This window comes from Leucopleurus acutus (genome assembly GCF_964270905.1).
Source record: "Leucopleurus acutus genome assembly, chromosome: Y".
Lineage (NCBI taxonomy): Eukaryota > Metazoa > Chordata > Mammalia > Artiodactyla > Delphinidae > Leucopleurus > Leucopleurus acutus.
In genome coordinates this window covers 2,084,019-2,101,331 of record NC_139164.1, presented here as the reverse complement: position 1 = coordinate 2,101,331, position 17,313 = coordinate 2,084,019, and the positions used below count along the sequence as shown (strand labels likewise).

At 55.1% G+C, this 17,313-nt stretch overlaps 1 protein-coding gene across 1 annotated transcript in view; it reads left to right on the top strand.

Annotated features, from left to right (window-relative positions):
- Positions 1-4,292: 4,292 nt before the first annotated feature.
- LOC309978860 (cAMP-dependent protein kinase catalytic subunit PRKX) overlaps positions 4,293-17,313 on the top strand; it is a gene marked incomplete at its 5' end in the record, with an annotated part of 79,974 nt that continues 66,953 nt past the window's right edge. The window contains one exon of the mRNA XM_082865507.1: positions 4,293-4,458. Coding sequence (XP_082721633.1) covers positions 4,293-4,458 — 166 coding nt within the window. The remainder of the gene's footprint in view (positions 4,459-17,313) is intronic.

Sequence of the window (17,313 nt, the reverse complement as noted above, 5' to 3'; positions counted from 1 at the left end):
TGCCCCGGTCCGGGAGGATCCCACGTGCCGCGGAGCGGCTGGGCCCGTGAGCCATGGCCGCTGAGCCTGCGCGTCCGGAGCCTGTGGTCCGCAACGGGAGAGGCCGCAACAGTGAGAGGCCCGCGTACCGCAAAAAACAAAAACAAAACAAAACCATTATTCATAGACATTGGAGCTCCATACATGAATAAGAGCAGTGTGACAGTCAAATGTCCTTGTACTTTTTCAGATGTTTAAACTGCAGTTTGTAGAGAGGGTGGCTTAGGGTTTTGTCTTACTTTAGTGATGGGGGATTCCTTAATTTTACCCAAATGTGCACAAATTTAACCATCCAGGACTCTACCTTGGACGAGTTCATTGCTCTCAGCCCATTTGGAGTTCATGACCTCCCTAACCAGGGCAGTGTGTGTGACATCTCCATGGTGAAAACTTCATTTCCATCAGCAGGAAGGCCATTGCTAGGTCAAAACTTATCCACGTGTGTTGGGTCAAACACTTATTCAACAAGTGAAATTGAAGCTGTTGGAAAAGGGGGTCCGCTTTGCATAAAATATCTCTAGAGAACCAGGCGCCAAAATACAGCCTTGGGGCGCGTGGGGACGCTTTGTGAGTGGTGGGGATTCAGCTGGGCTCCCACCGGGGCAGGCCTCTGATGACTGTGGGTGTACTGATCGTAATGATAAAATAAGTACCGTCATCTGTGACTCATCACGACAGCAGCGGTCCATCCGTGGAGGCAGAAGTGCCCAGGATTGTAATAGAACGTAGCCAGCTAACTAGGTTATCGTGAATTTCTAGCGCATGAAACCAACGCAAACCCACCACAGGGCCATCCGGACAAGGGAAAAAGAAGCAGCAGAGGGTTGCAAACCTACTAAAAGTGAGCGCTTATAAATACTTGAATCACCCCTTGCCAGGAAAACATTCACTGGTGCCGAATGAAAGCACAAAACCCCCCTACGTGGCTATGCAGCAGCTCACCTGAGAAATAGGAACAAAATCACTGAGCATGAGACATGACCTAGGCTATTCCTAGTAAACCACGGCTTCATCTGAATGACAGTAAAGCCTAACCACGGAAATCGGAAACCGTATTCCTGTAACTGAACGCTTCTCTGAATCAGAATATATAATAAAATATATTAGAATGTATATTCCAGAATATATTAGAATATAGTAATATCACATAAATAATACCTAATATTATATATAAATTGTAGCGTCTGAAGGCAGCTGAAAACTTCTTTTGGAATATATATATTAGAACATATAATAAAGCATTAGAATATATATCTCAGAATAGATTAGAATATGTGGGGCATAAATAGTATCTAATATTATATACATTAAAAACTGTAAAGTCTGTGAGGGCAGCTGAAAACCTCTTGGAATATATATATTAGAACATATAATAAAACATATTAGAATATATATTCAGAATAGAATATATGTGATATAATAATATCTAATATAGATAAAGTCTGTGAGGACAGCTGAACACTTCTTTTGGAATATATATATTGGAACATAATCAAATAGAATATATACTGTAAAACATATGTATCACAGAATAGATTAGAATATAATATGTGATATTAATATCTATTATACACATATAAATTGTTAAGTCTGTGAAGGCTGGCAAACACTTTAGAATATATATCAGAACACATTGGAATGTAATATATATAATAATATAGAGAGATTGTAAACTTTGTGAAGGCAACTGTGCGCTTTTTATTTTCACTCAGTATACACACGCACACATATCTACCTATCTACTTATAGACATACACATTTACAAATACATGCAATTCCAAAAGAAGTGTCCAGCTGCCCTCACGGACCACCCTTTTTCTCTCTCCCTCATTCCACAACCGCCTACACCTGTTTCGGCGTTGACTTTAGAGCTCATTCTGCGTACGGGGAGCGTTTAGTCCGCTGGGTTACAGAGTTCGGTATTTCCCTGCCCCATCACCACCGAATGCTCATCCCAAAGGCGGTACAAATGCCCCTGTAATGCCTCGCTTGCAGGGCTTTTTTTCTTTTTTGCCTTTCAAGAAATATGCTGTGGTTTCTGAAGAATTTTTATGAGCCTTCCAGATGAAAGCGGCTTTGTTCATCAAGGTGTTGTGAAACCCGCCGGGATATTTATAGGAACAGGTAGGTATGCGGTCAAACTCCGGGCGGGCGAGGAAGGGTCAGATCCACTCCGCCACCCAGAGTTTAACTCTGCAAGCGTCTCTGTTACTTTTTCCTCCCCGGCTGCCATTAGAAGGGCAAGGCGTGCCTTTCACTGGGCGTGAAACCCTAGCCTTGACCATCGACCTTAATTAGCCAGCCCGACCGCAGTCACAAGGTCGCGTCCGCGGGGAGCGGGCGCGCGCTCCGCGTGGAGTCGCGCCCTTGCCCGGCGTGGACCGTCCCGGTCGCCCCTCCGCGGGGCACGGCCTGGTGGCCTGAGCGCGGGGGACCAGTCCTTGTCTGAGCAGCCGCTGGGGCGCACGCGGCCCGCTCCTGGAGCGCATTTTTCGCATTCCAGCTCAAGATCTGGCAACCAGCAGACAGCAGGCGTCTCGCCCGGGGAAAAAGCCGCCCACAGTGTGCCGAGGAGGGCAGGGGCGCGGCTGGCAGCCGGGGGCCAGAGCACCACACCCAGAGCCGGTTCTGATTTCTTGTCACCCCCTCCCAGTTGGCCAAGCGAGGCAGGCCCGGCCTGGTCCCCCGTAAAACGCCTCCTTTCTGTAGTTCTGGCCTCTGCGACAGACCGTCCCCACGCCGACTAGAGGACTCAGGGGCAGGACCCTCCCTTTCAAGGGCGGAATCGCTGGAATCCCGCCAAACAATAGGGCAGGCTCGGTGCCCTCTCGCTGCTCAAACTGTGGTCCGCGGACCTGCGGCCCGGATAGCCCTGGGGGCTGCTCTGGAAGACCGATTCCAGGCGTTCCTTGCCCGGCCCGCTGTGGTCCAAGGAGCACTTTAACCAGATCCCCGGAAAAACAGTGGCCGCATCCGTCTAGTTACATTTGCATTTCAGATACAGCCCCGACATTTTGGGGGTATAACTATAACCAAAGATGGCCTGGGACACACTTCCCATTAGGAAAAATCTAACGCTATCGTTGTGTAGTTGTCTGTGACCGTCCTGCGTTTCTTTTCCGAAATCGTCCCTGGTGTGTTTACACCAGCTGCCCGTCAAGTTGCATGCGCCGCATTTGGTAGTTGTCTGATTGTTACCTGCCTCTTAGTATTTTAAGAAATGGTTCTTTTGAAATAATTAAAGATTTATCGGAAGCTGTCAAGAAACGCTCCGGGAGCGCGGCTCCGCGCCTCCCCCATGGTGCGTATCTTACATGACTGCAGTCCAACAAGCCAGGGCTGGGAGCGGCCTTGGTCCCGATGGTTATTCGCCAGACGTGGCGGCCGCCCGCCGGGAGTCGCGGGCACCGCGCGGTCGGCGGAGCGCGCCCCATCCGCATCCAACTCCAGCTTTATTTTTTAACTTTACTTTTCTTTAAGCCACGCCCTCCCGCTCCCCAGCCGGTCCCGCCTTCCCCCAGCCTTCCGGGCTGGGGCGCAGGGGGCGCGGGGACAGGCCCGCGCGTCTCCCGGGGGAGCTCGGCCGAGACCCCATCCCTGGGGCGCCCCGGGGCGCGGAGGCCGCGCGAGCAACCTCGCCGCCCGCGCCCGCGCCCGCCCCCGCCCCAGAATGGCGGGAGAGGCTCCTGGCGCCCGGGCCCTGAGGTCCCAGGGCTGGGGCGCGGAGGGGGCGGGGCGCGGCGGCGCGGGCCACACCCCCAGCCGGGCGGGCTGAGTCCGGGCCGGCGCCCGGGCGGGCGGAGGGAGCGCGCGGCCCCGCCCAGGCCGCTTCCGCCCGGCCCCCCAGCAGCGCGCACGCAGCGCCCGCGCGAGGGCGGCGGGCGCGGGACGAGAGGAATGAACAGGCGGCCGGGCGGCCGCGGCCAGGACCCCGCCTCGCGCCCGCCCGCCCGGGCCGCGTCCCCCGCCCAGGCCACGCCGCGCCCGCCCTCAGAGGCCGCTGGCTACTCCCACCGGCTGCCGCCGCCGCTCCTGCCCTGAGCGCCGCCCCGCGCCCAGCCATTGTCCCCGCCGCGCCGCCTGCTGCGCCCGGCCGCCGACCGGGAGGCGGGGGCCGCGCATGGGTGGGCGCCGCTGATGCCGCCACCGCCGCCGCCGCCGCCGCCGCGCCGCCCTCCGAGGCTGCGTCCCGGGAAGCCCGGCCCCCCGCGCCCCCCGGCCCGGCCCGGCACCCCGGACCTGAGCGCGCCCCCATGGAGGCGCCCGGGCTGGCCAAGGCGGCCGCGGCGGACGCCGACGCCCGAGAGAGCTCGGGGGAGACCCCCGACGGCGCGCCCGCGCACTTCCCCGGCCCCGGGGCGCCCTCTCCGGAGCCGCCCGCCTACCGCCCGCAGGACTTCGACACGCTGGCCACCGTGGGTGAGTGCGACGCGCGGGGACCCGGCCCGCTGGGGCGCTCGGCGCCGCCCGGGAAGCCGGCGTCAGACAAAAGGCTTGTGTGCGGTCGCCCGGCCGCCGCCCGGGGAGGGCCCTGCCTGGTCCCGCCTGCTCGGGATCTCCGCGCGGGGCTCCCCGTGCGCCCTGGGTCCGCCGAACGCCCCTAGACTTGGAGGGCTTCCTTCCGGCCCCCGAGAGCCTCCCCACCTGCGGGCGCTCTGCCCCGCACCTCCAAAGTCTCCTGTTTTAGACCTTCCCGCCCGCCCCCCAGCAACCTCCCCGGTGTCTGGGCCCCCCCGACGTCACAGAACTTGCTGGGGTCACGTCACATTGAGGGCGGCGGCGGCCGCGGAGACCCCTGCAGACCTCACCTTGGCCAGGCTCCCCCTCTCCCCCGCGTCAGGATGCTCCCGCCTGGACTTGAGAGCGTATCTGGAACTGGGAGGTCAGGTGTCCCGTGGCGTTTTAGGGGCGCGGGGCGGCGTTGGGGGTGAATTACGCATTTCCTTATCCTGCCGTATTTTCCGTCTGTGTATCCGGAACTGGGCATTTCTTTTATCCGGCACTGATTTCCTTTTTGTCGTCCTCCTTTGAACCTGACCACTCCTAGGCAGCTGGAAACGTGAAGTCTCCAGTCCCATGAGTGCCTGGATCCCAAAACGTGTTGGTGTATGGAGCCCGCCCTGAATGGGTCAGAATATCCCGACTCCGCGAGGGCGCTGCCTTCAGGCTGTGGGCTCAAGCCAGCCTGTGGCTTCCTAGCAACCCTTTGTTGCTAAGGGAGTTGTCCCAACCTGTCAGGAAAGAATCAATGGGGAAGGGGGCGCATACCGTAAATGACCCTGGAGCAGGGGTACCCAGGTACTTCTTCGGGCCCTTCCCCACCCTCTCTTGGAAGGGAGGAAGCATTAGCCTCAAGGGCATGGCTTGGGGTTTCATATGACCAAGGGGCACAGCCAGAGTGGCATTAAAACCACTCAGAGTGGCCTTGAAACCTTCCCTTTTCCGTCAGTAGCCTTTTGCCCGTATGTAGTTGGCTGTGAGGAAGGGGTGCCCAGGAAGCCTCGTTTGGGACGGAGGGGACAGGAGGCACCCTCCCTCTCTCCTGTTTCTCTCCTCCTCTCCCTCCAAGCCTTCTTGTCCATCTCTTCCTTCATCTTCTCTCTCTCTCACTGTCCATCTCTCCCTCCCTTTCCTGTTTTTCTCTCTCTCTCTCTGTGTCTCTCTGTCTCATCTTCTCCATCTTCTCTCTCTCTCCCTTTCTTTTTCTCTGTCTCTCCCTCCCTCCCTCCCTCTGGGGCGCTCTGCAGGGCTGCTTTAAAAGCTGGCTGTGTTTTGCAGGGTAGGAGACGAGGATAGAAACCTAGACCAGTGCAGTCACACCGGTAGGTGGAAACACAATTCAACAATGGAAAGTTGGTGGAGGACCCGGCGGCCCTTGGCACACAGCGCTGGCAACTGGATCTGTTTTGGGCACTTAAGCAAGTCTATTGTGAAAGGTGCCAGGGCATCAGGCGGGGCGTGGGCTGGTGGGTGGGCTGCGGACGTGGCGTAGCCCGGTGTCTGCAGCTGCCTGGGGGCCCTTTGGGCGCTGCCTAGTGGGCCTAGGGTGCCCAGTGAGTCGTCTTGTCCTTAAAAATAGAAAGTCACTGGCTCTGGGGACCGAGCAGGGCCGGGTGGGGGGGAAATGAGCCCTCCAGTTGTCTTTCCCTTTCTTAATGAAGAAGATACTTGCTCTTCAGGGATAACTTCCTGTGGGTTCCAAGGGTGTGAAGGGAGAGCCAGGTCACACGTGTTCAGGATGTTGGACCAGCAGGGGCCTGGGACCCAGGGGGTGTGTGTGTGTGTGTGTGTGTGTGTGTGTGTGTGTGTGTGTGTGTGGCTTTGCAGTTTTGGTGGCTTTTTAAAATCACCTTTTGCCAGAACTTTCTTTAATATTCCAGGTTTATCTGCACATGGTTAATCTAAGAAAGTAAGAATAAGCTTTTAAAAAATCCCAAACCCATCAGAGGTGTTAGAGTTTCCAGTAACGTTAGACCATGAGGTGTCATGGACAAAAGTGAGGGGCTATGTTGGGCTCTTTACCCACAGTTAGAACGCAGTTGGGGCCAGCATGGTGCCTCTTCATCCTAAGCTTCGGGCCCAGGAAACTTAAGTTCCCTTTTGACTGCCCCGGACCCATCCCTAACTGTCCCCCATCGCAAACAGGCACCCCCAGTGGCTCTGAATCGTCTGAGGCCATCTGTATGCATTTCTCCAGCTGAGCGAGGCTGTCTTCCACAACTTGAAACGAACCCACACACAAAACAGAAGACAAAAAAACCACCCTGACAAACCTCTCAGCCTTTCTTAACATAACCACAATCCCCACGCCCTTGGAACCTTCCAGAATGAGTCAGGGTGGAAGGACCGGGCCGGCTGGGCTTGTCCTCCACCCTGAAGTTCTGAAGTTCTGGCCTCACACAGTTGTGCATTTTCACCTGGTCTGATCTCCACTCTGGTGTGTGAGCTCTTCTTTTTCTCACCAACAGGTGTTTATTTCATCCTTTTCTTTTGCCTGTGAGCTGGGCCCCGGGGGAGGCGCCTGTGGGACAGAATTGCTGACTCACAATCCCCCAAGGAGGGTTGTGACGATCAGCGCAGGTGGAACACAGCAGGTGGGCACAGATGTGCTTCTCCATGATTTAGCAAAACCGGCAGTGGCTGTTCAGATGGCAGGACCCCCCAGGAGGGTTGGCACCAGGATACGGAGACCCAGCTGGAAGCGGACGGCCCAGTTCACGGGGCGGCCATGACACCTTGGAGATAGAATAAGGAGGAAAGTCAGTGACCAGTAAGGTCTCAGATGCCCTTATTCTGTGCTCCTGGATAAACTGTCTGTGGGAAATTGTCCGTGTTCTAGGTTGATTAGCCCTCCACAAATTCACACAGCTTGGAAGAAAGCTTAGCTTATGTTGGTGAAAAATCGCACGGGCATTTTGGTGTTGTTGTTGTTGTTGTTGGGGGTAGGAGTTTATTAGTTTATTCATTTATTTTTGCTGTGTTGGGTCTTCGTTTCTGTGCGAGGGCTTTCTCTAGTTGTGGAAAGCGGGGGCCGCTCTTCGTCGCGGTGCGCGGGCCTCTCACTATCGCGGCCTCTCTTGTTGCGGAGCACAGGCTCCAGACGCACAGGCTCAGTAGTCGTGGCTCACGGGCCTAGTTGCTCCGCGGCATGTGGGATCCTCCCAGACCAGGGCTCGAACCTGTGTCCCCTGCATTGGCAGGCAGATTCTCAACCACTGCGCCACCAGGGAAGCCCCAACATGGGCATTTTTTAAAGAGCGTGGAAGGGACCTTGGGTCCTGTCTTGGCCAAACTGATTTCATAGATTGAAAAACAGGCCCAGTTGCAGAAGGAATGGTGTGCAGCCCCCGGTCCACATTCCTGGTCCAGGTAACCAAGCTTGATTTCTCGCTATGAGCACGAACAATGGTACTATTAAAGATAAATGTTTTGAAATAATGATAGGCGCACGGGGGATTCCGAAACCTGCACCTAGTCCCATGCACCCTTCATGAAGTTTTCCCCCGTGACGTCTTCTGTAGGTGTCACACAATATCAAAACCAGGACGCGCGCCGTCGTGGGGTCCATCCTGCTAAGAGACCACAGACCTTCATCAGTGCTCCCACCTTTCATGGGAACTCCTTTGAGCTTGTGAGGAGGGGGCATGCGTTTGGTTTTGTGCAGTTTTATCCTGTACATCCGTCTGGGCAGCCACCAGCCCCGAGATCGAGGCACAAAGCTCATTCCCTGACCACAGAAACGCGCTCACGCCTCACACTTGTATTTTTTTACTATCACGTCTCACTGTCAGAAAGTTGTATTTTCTTTAGACCGAGGAGACCTTCCGTAGTGAGTAATTAAACCTGCACTGTTGTCTCTTACTTTCATTTTCCTCCCTGCTGATAAGATTGTCTCATGCACCCTTGGTTCCCCAGAACCGGCCCTAATTTTTCTCCCTCCCACCTGGACTCTCAAAGCATCACCGGGAGCAGCACGCCCTGGAGGCGGGTGGAATCCGCACTGGGGAGATTTCCCACTGCATGTGAATGACCTCTCCCGGGGCGATGTTGACAGAAGCCTTTAGGAGGGAATGTTGCTTACCGTGTAGCGATACCCAGAAAATTGTGTTCACCTTTTAATCTGATTTACCTTGAGTGGGCGTGGAGGGTAGTTTCAACTTAAGAGCATCAGAGGAACTTCGAAAGTTAGGTAAAATACAAGAAAAAAATATTTCTTTTTATAAAATTACGGAAAATACTAGAAAAGAATATTTCGTCTTACAGAAGTCCTGCAGGCTGTTCCTCCTCATTTAAAAAAAACTTTCACTTGTTTTTTGGCCACTCCCAGTGGCATGTGGGATGTCAGTTCCCTGACCAGGGATCGAACCCTGGCCGCCTGCAGTGGAAGCACGGAGTCTTAACCACTGGACCGCCGGGGAAGCCCCTGTTCCCTCTCATTTTTAAAAAATGGCAGTGAAATTCACATAACACAAAAGGAACCATTTCAAAGGGAACCGTGCCGTGGTGCTTTACACGTTCACAAAGTCGCACGACCCTCATCTCTGTGAGGTTCCAGAACGTTTTCGTGTGCTGCCCCCGCAGGGTGACCCCAAATCTGTGAGCAGTCACCCCCTATTTCCTCCGGCTGCTGGGAACCCCCATCTGCTCTCTGTCTCCATGGATCTGTCTGTTTCGTGTCGTCTTCATCTTACACACTCTGCTTTCTTACTTTGCATCTCCAAGGGGACGGCGGGGTTGGGGGGGTGGGGGGGACTTTGGGAAGAGAAGCTTAGGAGACGCACAGCCAATAGTTCCCTGCTCAGGAGGAGAAAAGGGAAATGCGCCAGAGGATAGAAAGTGTGGGGTGGGGGGAGCGGTCAGGTGAAGACCAGCCAGGAGGAGAAACGTGCAGGCAGGGAGAGAGGCAGGGGTGAGCCAACGAGTCACAGACACGTGCACACAGAACCTGCTGTCCTGGGTTGGATAGAGTCCCCTTCTCCCCCGAAATTCATGTCCTCTCAGAACCTGGGAACCGGGACCTTGTTTGGAAACAGGGTCTCTGCAGATGTGATGACGTGAAGGGTCTGAGATGAGGTCCTCCTGGAGGAGGGTGGCCCTACATCCAGTGACAGGGTCCTTCTAAGAGACAGAAGAGGAGAGACCCAGACACAGAGGAGAAGCCCCGGGAAGACAGAGGCAGAGACGGGAGGGACGCGGCCACAAGCCCAGGGACGCCTGGAGCCCCCAGAAGCTGGAGGAGGCAGGAAGGACCCTCCCCTGGAGCCTCTGGAGGGAGCGTGGCCCTGGGACACCTTGACCTCAGATGTCTGGTCCCCAGGACTGGGGGAGGACGGATGCCTGTGGCTTTAAGCTCACAGTTTGTGGGAGCCCCAGGAAACTAGTACACCTGCCAGAGAGGACTGCAGAGTTGATTTCCGTGTGGCCTTACAGCTTGGTCCATAAGGCAGTTTCCTCACATCCTTGGAGGTGGAGGACACCAGGTTACATGTGTTTTCCGAGGGCGTCCTCATCCCACGCAGCATGTGGGTGTGGCTAAAGCAGAGCTCACTGTTTGACAGAGGTCATCCCCCGAGCTGGATGGGGCAGAGTTAGTTCCCATGTGGTCAGGCCAAGGTTCGCCATCTTGAATCCATCCCGACCTTGTTGTCTTGATTGGCCCAGCTGCCATGACAGAAGACCGTCCCCTGGGTGTCTTATCGCAATGCAGATGGATTTCTCCCAGCTCTGGAGGCCGCAAGTTCGAGATCAGGGTGCCAGCGTGGTTGGGTTTTGGTGAGAGTTTCTCTCCTGGGTTGCGCTGGCTGTCTTCTTGCCGTGTGCTCAGATGGTGGAGAGTGGAAAGCTCTTATAAGGACACCAATCCCATCCTGGGAACCCCACTCTCATGACCTCATCCGTCCTAATTACTTCGCAGAGCCCCACCTCCGGACACCGTCGCATTGGTGGGGAGGGGATAGGGCTTCAGCGTGGGAATTTGGGGGGGCACAGACATCCAGTCCGTAACACTGGGTTGACTCCTCCTTACATGTCGCCCTGGCTTCTTTCTCCTGAGCTTCTGCCTTTGGGGTGCAGGTGGCTGTCCGAGCAACAGCCTCACCTTGCCACATCCTGGATTCCTTACAGGAGGACACCTCTCTCCCTGGATCTGGGGACGACCCTCCTTGTCCCGACCTGGCTCATGCATGGGGACGAGGACATGACGCCATGATGCTGGTCTCAGACCTGCTTCCGGGATGGGTCTCTCCACAGTTGGGGACCACCAAGGAGGCCATGTCTGTCACTGCGAGAAAAGGGCAGAAGCACCACGTGACACAGACACACGCTTCCCCTTTCCGGGGTCACTTGAAGCTTGTGAGCACGGTGTTCTTCTTGAGAAACACGTGTTCAGGATTCTCAGCGCCTCTCCTTCAGTCTCAGGAGCGACCTCTTGGGGCTTTCTTGGTATTTTCCCCCAAGTTCGTTTGTTTATTTTCAAACACTCACATGTCACCACCTTCACACCATTTAAAACGTTTCCCCTTTTCCTCTTTTCTTTGAAAACTACAAATGCTCTTTCTTGCTGGGAAGAACAGTAAAGAACTGAGAAAGGAAGGTTCTTTAGAGAAACTAACTGAGAAAAGAATCAGGGGTGAATCCAGGGTTTGGGGGTTACATGGTTGGAAAGCTGTGCCACCCCTTGGAGACACTGAGGGGGTTAGGGATGGAGCCGTGTTGGGGGAAAGCCCAGGAGGACCGTTCGGGACATGGTTAGTTTGATCTGCCTGGGAGGCGTCTTTGTCCTTATCTACATCGTCACTGTCCCCTTCCGCCACCTGCTGCCACATCCTGCCACCCTCCACCAGCATCACCTGCATCACTTCTGACCCTCGGGGAACTTTCGTTTAATGGAAACTCACGGAAGGTTGTTGTAACGTGAACAATTCAGTGGCACCGTGTTGTGCAACCACTGCCTCTGTCTGGTTCTAAAACATTTTCGTCATCCCCCAAAGGACACGCGCTACCCGTGAGGCAGTCACTCCCCGGCCCCTGGCGAACGCTAACCCGTGTCTCTATGGCTTTGCGTGTGCTGGACGTTTCACGTCAGTGGAGTCCTACACTGTCTGGCCTTTTGCGTCCGGCTTCTCACTGAGCTTCACATTCTTGAGTTTTATCCTGGTAGCCTGTGTGAGGGCTTCATTCCTTTCTATGGCTGAGTCATGTTTCATTGTGCTGGATGGACCCCATTTTGTTTCTCCTGTTGCATTCTTTTGCTTAGAGAAACAATGCACCACAGCCTGGGCGGCTTAAACCATAGAAATTTATTTGCACACAGCCCTGGAGGCCGGAATCTGAGATCCAGGCGTGGGCAGGGCTGGGTCCTCCGGAGGCCTCTCTCCTGGGCGTGTAGACGGCCGTCTCCTCCCTGTGTCCTCATGGGGTCGCCTCTCTCTGCGCGTCTGTGTCCTGACCTCCTCTTCTTAGAAGGACACCAGTGCTGTGGGATCAGGGCCCACCCTAACGACCTCATTTTACCTAAAGACCCCATCTCCAAATACAGCCGCATCCTGAGGTGCTGGGGGTCAGGACTTCAAGATGAAATCCTTTGGGTGGAGGGACGCAGTTCAGCCCATGACACCATGAACCTTTCAGTGCATCGTACGGTACCTCAGCCTCCTTGGCGTTCCCATGATGCACTAGTTGAGCCTCACCCCAGGCGGACTTGGCTCATTGCATCCAAGGTAGGCACCATAATATCATCACCCTCATCATCACCAGCGTCACCTTTTCCGAACACAGGCTCATCTCGTGTTCCAGGACACACGGTAGTGTCTTTGCGTGGATTTGGTGCTCACTCTTCTCAGCTCACCTGTCGTGCGTCCACCCCTCCGATGCTCAGAGCACCTCCTTCGGAGTCAGGGAGCCGGGGAGGGGAGGGGGGCGGGCAGGGCCCGCACAGGGAGCCCAGTGCAAGCTCCACTTCCCGTGGTCTCCTGTTGGGATCTCTCGCGTGGCCTTTCCCACCTTTGGGCTACTGGAACAAATGACCTCGAACTCAGTGGCTTAAAACAACATGCATTGATTAACCTGCAGCTCCAAGGGTTAGGCGTCTGGAAATGGTATTACTGGTTGCTGTTTTTTCCTTTCTTTCTTTCTTTTTCGGCCGTGCTGTGCAGCTCGCAGGATCTCAGTTCTCCAGTGCTCTCGGCAGTGAAAGCCCCCAGCCCTAACCACTGGGCCGCCAGGGAATTCCCAGCATGGCTGGGTTAAAAACCAAGGCGTGGGCAAGGCTGTGTGCCTTTGGGAGGCTCCAGGGGAGCATTCTTTCCTGGCCTTTTGCAGCTCCTAGAAGCCGCCCGCATTCCTTTGTTTATGATGATCTTCCTTCGTCATTGAAGACGGCATTGCCGGGTCAAACCCTTCTCGTGCCGTTTCTCTCCTGCGTCTCTCGGCTCCTTCTAAGGACCCTGCTGATGCCACTGCATTCACCCAACTAACGCAGGGGCATCTCGCTACTAAGGCTCCGCTGATTCACCTCTGTGGTTGGCTCCTTGAGACTCAGTTCCCCTCGGCCACGTAAACGAACGCGTCCCCAGGTTCTGGGGATGACGACAAGGACATCTTACTCTGTGTATCGTGCGCTGATGCTTCTACTCTTCTGTGTGCGCCTCACCCGAGACGCAGCACCGCTTTGGAGGACGTGGCGGGTGGATGGCTGCGCCCAGCCTGGCCTCAGCCCTGGTCTGACGGCCTTGACTTCCACAAAAGGAGGGACCGCAGTTAACAATAAAAAGCTCTTCCGTTACTACCTGGGAGGAGAAATGGGAGATCCACTGACCGACAGATGGGGCTGGAAATTGGGTGTGTGTGTGCGCGTGCCCGTGCACGCTGGGGAAGGGAGTAATGAGTTACCTGAGGCTGTCACATCTTTGCCCTCTTTTGAGGGGCTGGAATGGTGTCACCACTGACTGCCACGTCCCCGGCCAAGCAGCACCAGTTCTCGTGTTGCAAGAGAAAGGCCAGTGACGGGACTGCTCCAAGATGAGATGACAAAGCCTCGTACCTTCGAGGAGCTTCTGGCCCCGGGATGGACCTTTAGACACACGGCTGTGACCCGTGCGGAGGCAGGTGTGGTTAGCCACGTGGAATCCCAGAAACCAAGCTTGTGTCCACGCGGGGGCGGGAGGTAACGGCGGCGGCGGGCGGTTTCTTCTCAAGGAGGCTTGAGCGTGTCCATTGACTGGACAACACGGGGACGTTTATTTATCTTTTTTATTTGAGGAACTTGGCAGGCTCTCCCCCCGCCTCCCCGAGGTTCCCCTTGGAAGAATAATAAAAGCAACACTACGAATGCGTCTAAGCAGCTCCTAGTTCCAGCAGCGTCATGCCCCGCCTGCGTTTTGCGGGGAGGACGGATCTGCGATACTGCGCTGGGTCGGGTGCACAGGATGCTGCATCTCTCGCTACACCCCTACGGCACTCCAGTAAACGTCCGCTTGGCATCTGGGTTGCGTCTCCAAATAAGAGCATATGTTACAAATAGCTCTTCAGTGCCTTTGGAGTTAGCCGTGGAGGACTCCAGTCACGCATCCTGAGTGTCCCCGAGGCTCGTCCCATTGGAACGCCCCGTATCACCCAAGGCCGCGGATGGAGTGGGCACGTGTGGTCTACGATGCAGGTCCTTTCCTCCTCCGGCACGGACCGTCCTGCTGCCCTGGGGCGTAGGAACGTGAAGGGGACATTCTCCATGTGGGTGGCTGTCACCGTCCTGTGAGTCACCTTGTCCCTGTGTAGGAGCTCCCGTCGGACCCCTCTGGGCCGTCCTTCCAGGCTTTATTTCGCACCGGGTGCTGCCGTGGCCTCCCCAGCACCTGCTTGGCCCAGTGCCTCCCGCTTAGTCTAGGAGGTCTGTCAAGACTAGACTCTGGGCGTCCGAGGTCCCCTCCCACTGGGTGATTCCATGCTTGAAAAAAAGATCCACCTTCGGCCCCTTGCACACCTGTTCACCCCACTTACCATTTGGAAATTCACGCTGGCTTTCCCTCCAGTTACAGGAAAAACAAACCGTCTCCCAGAGTCCCTGCTCAAACGCGGGAGTTCCTGAAAATCGTTGCACCCAGCGCTCCCACGTCGTGAGCTGCTCTCTATACGCATCCTCTGGACGTGTCCTTTGGACACGGTTTTGATGAGCCGGGCTCATGGAAGGCGTTTGGAGGGCAGCCTCCCAGGGTTCCTGTAACACAGTTGACAGTGAATTGGGTTGATGATGTCACCCTGCTGCCTCATTATCTCGGCAGCCAGTTCACTGAACAAAGGACCAGACCGGGCAGATCTGAGGGCTGGGTGTGGCGGGCAGGGCTCCGCTGCTCACAGGACGGCCTTTGTAACGCCGAGGGCACCTGGGTTCTGAGGTTGCAGGGGCAGACAGAAGCAGGGCTTGTGTGCCCACGCCTGCTTGTGCCTGGGTGTGTGCAGTGAAGGGGGGGACGGCTAGCAGGGAGCGAGGAGAGGTGGGTAGTTAGCCAGCTGGTGTTTGCGGACAATTCCAAAAAAAATCATTCAGCACAGATTGAAAACTCTCGCTTGGAGGGTTACCCCCCGCCCGCCCCCCTAAATCGAACGGGCACCCAGAAGGCCAGCTATCTAGAGTTTCCTCTTGTGGAAATTCTGCCTGGGTGCTAGTTTCCATTTATCCTCACACCGTAGGGGAAAAAAACATTTACCCAGAAAAAAACCAAACGCCAGTGAGTCAGAGTATTGACTCCTTGAATACAGTCATTGTTGGCAGGGATTTTACTCATGAAGACGTTCATTTCGTTGATCCTGCGAAAGATGAGTTAGCACGTTCTTTTGGTAACAGATTCTGAGGTATCCGTTGTATTGATTTGGGTCAAAGCCGCAGCTTCTCGTGGCCCCGATTATTTTTTCTCTATCGATTTCTTGTTTCCTTTTTTTATTATTATTTATTTCACTGCGCTGCGTCTTAGTCGCAGCACGGGGCATCTAGTTCCTTGACCAGGGGTCAAATCCGCGCCCCCTGCAGTGGAAGCGTGGAGTCTTAACCACTGGGCCTCCGGGGAAGTCTCTTGTTTTCAAGTTCATTGTTCTCTGCTTGTAAAGTCGGTAGAGACCTCACACAGAGACGCGGTTGGGTCTTTATTTCAGCTTTTGCTTCTGGTGTTTGTTACTCTTCTTTGGGTAGGCTTTTTTTTTTTTTCTTTCTTTCTTTTTTGGGTCTTTATTTACTTTTCCTGGTAGTAACATGTTGTATTTTGATTGAGATTCTGGGCTACTCCTCTGAGCCTCCTAGAGGGCCATGGAGGAAAGGGAATCGTGACCCAGGAGAACTGCTAAGCCTGCGTCATCTTTTCCCACCATCCCGGAGCACCTTGGTCGTTGGGGGAGTCTTGTGTTCTGTGCACCGTGGCTGGTGGACCCTCCTGCAGGTCTGTTTCCCTCTCCCAGCTGCTGCTGCTTTCCTTACAGTTCCCCCTCCACGAATGAAAACCCCCAGCTGCTTCCCTGGGGAGAACCAGCCACAGAAATAAGCAGGGAGAACAACGAGGCGGCGGCCACCTGCTCCAGAAGCCTGTTTCTGAGCGCAGTGCATCTCAGGACAGCCGCTCGGCTTCCTTAAAAGCAAAAGTAAAACGAGGACGCCGTCAGCTTTAGACACCAGCTTTACAATCCCCGTCTAGAACTGGGGATGCCATTGGCAGAACCGTCCGTGGGAAGGGTGGGGGGTGGGTGTGTGGACCGGGTTCTTCACCTCCTGGGTTATCGGTGGGAGATCTTCTACCTTTGTAAAAGGGGAAACCGACTTCTTTCTTTAGTTGTCCAGTGACTTTCCGTGCTTCTGTTTCTCCCTGCATTGCTGCATCCACAGGTGTGCACACACCCACGTACACTGGGAGGTTTTTGGCTGAGGGGGTGAGAACCCTTCTGGCTGTTGAAAACACTCCAGTTCTCCGGACGTTGCCAAATACTCTGATGAAACCCGAGACCGGCCACCTCTTTGGATGGGAAAAGCCATCTCCTGTTGCCAGGCCCGCTGCCTAGCCTTCCTGTCAAGTCAGCAGGGCAGGTCGTTCCTAGGTAGACAGTCCCGAGTCTGCGCCAGAAGGTGGTTTCTGAATTGTCCCTTCAGAATATTTCTGTTCTGGAAACAGTGCAACCTCTGACGGTCCAGGTTCCAGGCTGCTTCTTTTGCAGCCTAGAAAAGAGTAATGAATCGTGACAGACATCACACAGTGATAGGAAAGTAGAAGGCAGGATTAGTCTAAAATGAGGACGCCAGCCCAGCCCAGGAATCACTCAGTAGCACAGACAGCAGGAGTCTTGCCTGTGGATTCCTGAAAGACCACAGATTTGCAGGGGGGCCGTCGAGATGGAGTGAGCAGCTTTTATCAAGGCTCTGGAGGAATTGGAGACATTGTCTTTCTATCGATTTTATTTGTTGCCAGCATTAAACTTGACTTCCCGAGTGGCTGGCATGAAACAGGTCTCTGGCTGTCCTGACTCTGCATGGACTGGCCGTGCCCGGGCTTGTAGAGCAGTGTACTTTGGGCTATGAACATGTTCTCTGGCTCCAGCTGGGCAAGGCTCAGGCACGGGCATTGGGAGACACTCGTTTCTGTCTTCTTAGTAGATGTTTGGATTCCATGTGCTTTCCCAGGACGTGGTTCGCCTGTGTCGTGCAAAGATGAAGGGTGGACGCTTACCCCAACCTGGGGCCACGGGGGACTTTTAAGATGACTCCTGGGGACCCTTAGGTCGCTCCCTCCCAGACCCCCCGGT